Source organism: Budorcas taxicolor, chromosome 5, assembly GCF_023091745.1.
Source record: "Budorcas taxicolor isolate Tak-1 chromosome 5, Takin1.1, whole genome shotgun sequence".
Classification (NCBI taxonomy): domain Eukaryota; kingdom Metazoa; phylum Chordata; class Mammalia; order Artiodactyla; family Bovidae; genus Budorcas; species Budorcas taxicolor.
The window spans coordinates 99040095-99046094 of NC_068914.1; the positions used below are offsets into that span (position 1 = coordinate 99040095).

At 38.6% G+C, this 6000-nt stretch overlaps 1 protein-coding gene across 1 annotated transcript in view; it reads left to right on the plus strand.

The window, feature by feature from the left end:
* Nucleotides 1-2632, plus strand: part of LRIG3 (leucine rich repeats and immunoglobulin like domains 3) — a 50826-nt gene extending 48194 nt beyond the window's left edge. Inside the window, exons 17-19 of the mRNA XM_052640194.1 lie at nt 591-734; nt 825-1100; nt 2322-2632. Of these exons, the coding sequence (XP_052496154.1) occupies nt 591-734; nt 825-1100; nt 2322-2563 (662 nt within the window). The 3' untranslated portion in view covers nt 2564-2632. The remainder of the gene's footprint in view (nt 1-590; nt 735-824; nt 1101-2321) is intronic.
* The last annotated feature ends 3368 nt before the right edge of the window (nt 2633-6000 follow it).

The window sequence follows — 6000 nt, forward strand, 5'->3', positions numbered from 1 at the left end:
GGGACTGCCCAGTTCCGGCTGCCCAGGTACATGGTCCATTGTGGCATCTCTCACCTTCGTGATGTCTCTTGTCCTTCAGCTGCTGGGTCCACTGCTAACCAGAATACCATTTCTGGATTGCTTAGCACAGATAACTCATGATGGGTTTCTGTTGTTGTTTTTTTTTTTTTCTTTTTGGCCTACTTCATCTTTGAGCTGGGCATTAAGAGGTCATTGGTTAAGTGCCAGTACCTGAGGAGGCAGGCAGTGCTGGTAGCATTGGGTGGTTCAAACCATCGCTGCTTCAGCCACAGTGTCCATGCACAGATCGGTTTCTCTTGGAAACCAGGGGGTGGGGTCAGCAATAAGGCTGACATATCCAGTTCAGTGGTTCATCAACTTCTCTTTTAGTAAGATACCATAAACTTATTTAATCACTAATCTATAGGCATCGCTAAATTTAGAAAAAACCTTTCTGTAAATTTCTGCAGTATTTCCTTTGTATAATATTCTGTCTGAACTTTTCATCTATATGGAAACTGTCAAAAGTGAAGAGATGGCTGAATGGTAATTGAACTTACGGTTCAGTGATTAAGACATGTGTTTTAAAGGGACATGCCACGTTGACAACAGCAGTGAAGCCGATGTGGAAGCTGCCACAGACCCGTTCCTTTGTCCCTTTTTGGGACCCTCAGGCCCTGTGTATTTGAAGGGGAGCATGTATGGCTCAGATCCTTTTGAAGTCTGTCATACAGGTATGTGGTTTTCATTTCTGAGTTCCGTTTCCTGGAGAGACCCCTAGAAGCATTAACTCTGTCTCCTGATACTGTCCCCATTTTTAAAAGGTTGTGGTCCTGACCTGAGATCAGCTTTAATGGACCACTACGAGCCCAGTTACATAAAGAAGAAGGAGTGCTACCCATGTCCTCGTCCTTCAGAGGAATCCTGCGAGCAGAGCATCAGTGATACAGGATGGCCTTCTCATGCAAAGAAGTTACTCAGCTCTTCTTATGCTCAACACGAAGGACCCGGAATGAACAACTTAGGTCTGAACAAGTCTTCTGCAGATTTTAGTCGAAGTCCAGAGCCGCCATCAATTACTCTGAGTAATTCTTTCATGGGTAAGTTTATTAAATTATTAGGTACCTTGAGTCCAGACCCACATTGCGAGTTGCATGGGGGAGAGCCATGAGAGTTTTGAAGCCAGACTGGTGAAGAATAGTTTCTGGTGTGTATATGTATCTTTTTTGTGCTGTTGTGACATCCTATTAATTAGTATCCTTGTTTCTAAAAGCAGAGGCAGACATGGGGATTTTACTTGATTAGGTATTTAATCCAAGACTAAGCCTTAGGAACTTTCTGGGCAACTCTGTGTGTGGCATCGTCTTGAAGACAAGAGTTTTGGAAGTGACTGAGGATCTCAGTTTGCCAGTCATGTGGAAAACGTGGTTTTGGGCTACAGCAGCCTCTGGGGTGGAGTTGTGTGCACGGCATGACTGCGGTTTGGGATGTCTGCTGGCTTATAACTAAACCCACAGTCAGAGTGCAGACGGCGTCCTACCTGGCAACAGCCGCTCATCAGCCAGGCTGGGCTGCCTCCTACAGAGGAGGCTGTTGGAATCCTAAAGCCCACAGGGGTGGCCGTGGACACTGGCTGACACCGAGATTCATTTCTGAAGTTGCTAGTCTAGTACATGAGGACGATTGAGTGGAAGAACTGAGATCATCTTTTTGCTGCATGGAAATACGGAAAAATGAACCACAACTTCTAAAAAAATAGAATCTTTACGTATTTTACCCAACTTTAAGAAATGTCATGTTTTCTCATGGTATAATCATTTATATCCCTTTTTTAAAAAATGAATAATAATTTTTATAGGGCCTAGGAGAGAATTTGAGTCAATAGAATTATTATTTGCTACTGAGGAAGAAAGGGCAAGACATACAGGTTATTTTGAGAGAAGCTTTCTATACTGAGGCACAGTTTACTTGTACATGACTATCCAAATGCACTTTGTGGAGAATGGTGGGCTTTTAGTGAATACAGAATTTGGAAGAACTTCTATCGGGGAACTTGTTGCTGATAATATCACTATAGGTCCTGAAAGTGGAGAAGGGCTGCTTGTATTCAGTGGATGTATGTGTCAGAGGGGTGCACGTGCCTTCAGCCCCACTCTATAAGGTCTCTCCATAGCACAAGAATATAGTCATCTACCTGAATCCCATAACATGGACTTGAAAGTTCTCCCCATATTTACGGGGAAAGATGCCCCTTCATTTGAAATGCATTCTGTTGATTGCTCCAAAAGGCCCCCTGTGCTCAAGGGGTTTCTTTTTTTCAGGAACATTTGGAAAGCCTCTGAGACCTCACCTGGATGCCTTTTCAAGCTCTGGGCAGTCATCGGATTGTCAGCCAAGAGCCTTTCACTTGAAAGCTCGTTCTTCCCCGAACTTGGACTATGAGTCAGAGGAAGATGGGAAAGAAAGGACAGATTTTCAGCAAGAAAATCACACATGTACCTATAAACAGACCTTAGAAAGCCACAGGACTTCAAATTTTCAGTCTTATGACTTGGACACATAAACTAATGAGACCAAGGACAAGATCTAACATACTACCTCAAGTGGACTTTTATTTAAAAGAGAGAGAGAAGCCTATGTTTTTAAATGGAACTATGAATTTTAAAAGGATAAAATGTCTTATTTATACAGATAGACAAAAATTACAAAAAGACATAAAAATTTTATACTGGGAGTATCTTTCATATAGGAATACCTTTACTATTTTATAACTTTGCTTTATGAAGAAAATATCTTAATGTAAATTAATGGTATAAATCCATGACTATTTTATGTATTTTTATAATGCCAGATTCCTTTTTATCAAAAATGAGTACTAAAGCATTTTAAACAATAACTGTCTTGTACGTTTTTTGAATAGAGGTCACTCCATTTTATTTTGCACGTTCTTCTTAATAAAGTGTCTCATTTTGATGCCAAACCCCATCTATCCAATAACAATCTTCATTGTTTTCAGCACATTTTAGGCATAATTAGTTCATATTATCATGTCTCACATTGGTGGAAATTACATTCAGCACATTAAAATATGAGCAAATGATCATTCTTCATACCTCACAGGGTTGTTGTAATATAGACTCAAATCAAATTAGTGTATGTGAAAGCCCATTGTAAAATGAGAGGGAGCTATGAAGGTTTGAGGTACATTCATTTATTTCTTAACTCTACAAACAAAAAGATGTGTTGTTGCAGTCCAGTGTTATATAGTACAACCACCGTTGCTTAAATCACTGCTCAAGCCATGTTTCCTTAATTATCATGATACTTTATGTGGTCTAATGCTTTGTGCATTTCCAGATAGTTTCACATACCCCATCCCTTTAATTATAACAAGACAGTGGTTTATTGCCCATTTCTATAGTTAAAATGTCTGTAGCAGATGTGGGGTTTCATCGTCTGTTCCAGGTTGTAATGGGATGCTGGTGGAATTCTTTCCTGTTCTTACTGATTTTCCGCTGGACAAGCAGTTCTTACAGAAAAGGCACTCTTCAGCTATCCAGCAACACTGTTTAAGAATTACAATACTTTACTAATTTGGTCATCATGGCTGTACTTGTTAAAAACTCACATTAGAATCTGTTACTTAAACGTGAACAATTATTTTAAATACTTGTTTTAAGCAGTGTTTAGGTGAAAATATCATGTGACTGGTATATATACATACACATACAGAAAATTACACATTTCCAAAATGAAATAATGTAGTTTGAAGGAATTGAAACAAGCATTAAGTTTAATAGTTTAGATCAAACTGTTCTTCCCCTTACCAAATCTTAACATTGGCATTGAAGAAGTTAATATAGTACATTAAACTTTAAACTTTAAAATCTACTAACCCATTAAAGGTGTGACTTTCTCATTGTCAGTTCTTTGAACTAAATTTAAAAACACATATTAGAAAAGCAGATTCATCTCACAGGATATGTTGGGGGTGAAGTTTCTCTCTTGAGTGAGTTTTGTGTTTTTTTTGTGAGCTGGAAGCCTGGAACCCAGACTGCAATAATATCTTCCCTCCTTTAATTTAGACACCAGAGTCCAAGACAGGAAGTTGATCCTTCCTGGGACAACCAGTGACTAAGAGCAGAAAAGTGATTTCGTATGCTTGGGCTTTATCATATGGCCGAATTTTCAAAATCTTGTTGATTTGTCTTCATTATTACCAGATGTAATCCAAGCAGTGATAAGGGGTCTCCTCAAGGATTATGAACTTCTTTTAAAGGATTAAATTTGTCCAGACTTAAATACAAAGGTTAACTCATTCACACTTGAAATTGAACAATTAGATTCACTCTCCATTCACATCATTTTTTTTTTAACTCTTCTTGCATGCTGCTGACTTAGGGATTACGTATAATTTTAGTGGTCTGGAGAAACAGCAGAAGCTTAATTTCTCTTTGACATTTGAAAAAAAAAATATATAATTTTGAGACTCCAGATTGAGTTAACAAAGTTAATCTAGTAGGTATCCTAAGAAAACACAGACTTCATTAGAGGATGTATATAAATATCAAATCACTTTTTTATGAAAGAGAATGCTTTAAATTTTCAGTTTAATCTTTCCATGCTTTCTAATACAAGACTAATTCTTTTATAACACATCTTTATAGATACTCTCACAACTTTAGTATATTTTACCTCAATTCCACCTTTGACACAAAATGAAAGGACAGTTACGGGGTATAATCTTACCTGTTTTTTTAAGATATTGAGGGATATATATTCCTTTTTTAAAAAATATAAATTTATTTATTTTAATTGGAGGTTACTTAACAATATTGTATTGGTTTTGCCATACATGATCATGAATCTGCCACAGGTATACACGTGTTCCCCCTCCCCGTACCATCCTTCTGGGTCATCTCAGTGCACCAGCCCCAAGCATCCTGTATCATGCATCAAACCTGGACTGGCGATTCGTTTCATATATGATATTATACATGTTTCAATGCCATTCTCCCAAACCATCCTACCCTCGCCCTCTCCACAGAGTCCAAAAGACTGTTCTATACATCTGTGTGTCTTTTGCTGTCTTGCATACAGGGTTATGGTTACCATCTTTCTAAATTCCATATATATGTGTTAGTATACTGTATTGGTGTTTTTCTTTCTGGCTTACTTCACTCTATATATTCCTTAATTGTAGTAGGCAACATTTTATAAATACTAAACTCCTGTGGAGCATCACCATCTATTGTCGCAGTGTTCCTACAGAAAGAAACCAAAAGTTACTTCTCAGAATAAAGCCAATGGTAGGTACCCTTTGAAAAACTTGATAGAAAAAAGAGTGACTTGGTATTTGTACACACTTGAGGGGTTCTACTCCTTTTGATTTAATGTGATAGGAAGTAGTTTATAACCAACATTACAATACAATAATAGATGAATTATCCTGGTATTTTTCAAAGAGACTGAGAACAAACTGTCATTGCAAAATGCCTGCTCTGTCTCCTGCTCTTGGAATATGCAGTGGGTGAAGCACTCCAGGCTTCCCTGTCCTACAGTGTCTCCCACAGTTTGCTCAAATTCATGTCCATTGAGTCGGTGATGCTATCTAACCATCATCCTCTGCCACCCCCTTCTCCTTTGCCTTCAATTTGCCCCAGCGTCAGGGTCTTTTCCAGTGAGTCGTCTTTTCACATAAGGTGGTCAAAGTATTGGAGCTTCAGCTTCAGCATCTGTCTTTCCAATGGATATTCAGGGTTAATTTCCTTTAGGTTGGACTGGTTTGATCTTGGAGTGCAAGGGACTCAGAAGAGTCTTCTCCAGCACCACAATTAAGCATCAATTCTTCGGCGCTCAGCCTTCTTTATGGTCCAACTCACATCCATACATGATTACTGGAAAAACAGCAGCCAAGTGATGTCTCTGCTTTTTAATAACACTGTCTAAGTTTGTCACTAGGCTTCCCCTGGTAGCTTAGTCTGTAAAGAATTTGCCTGC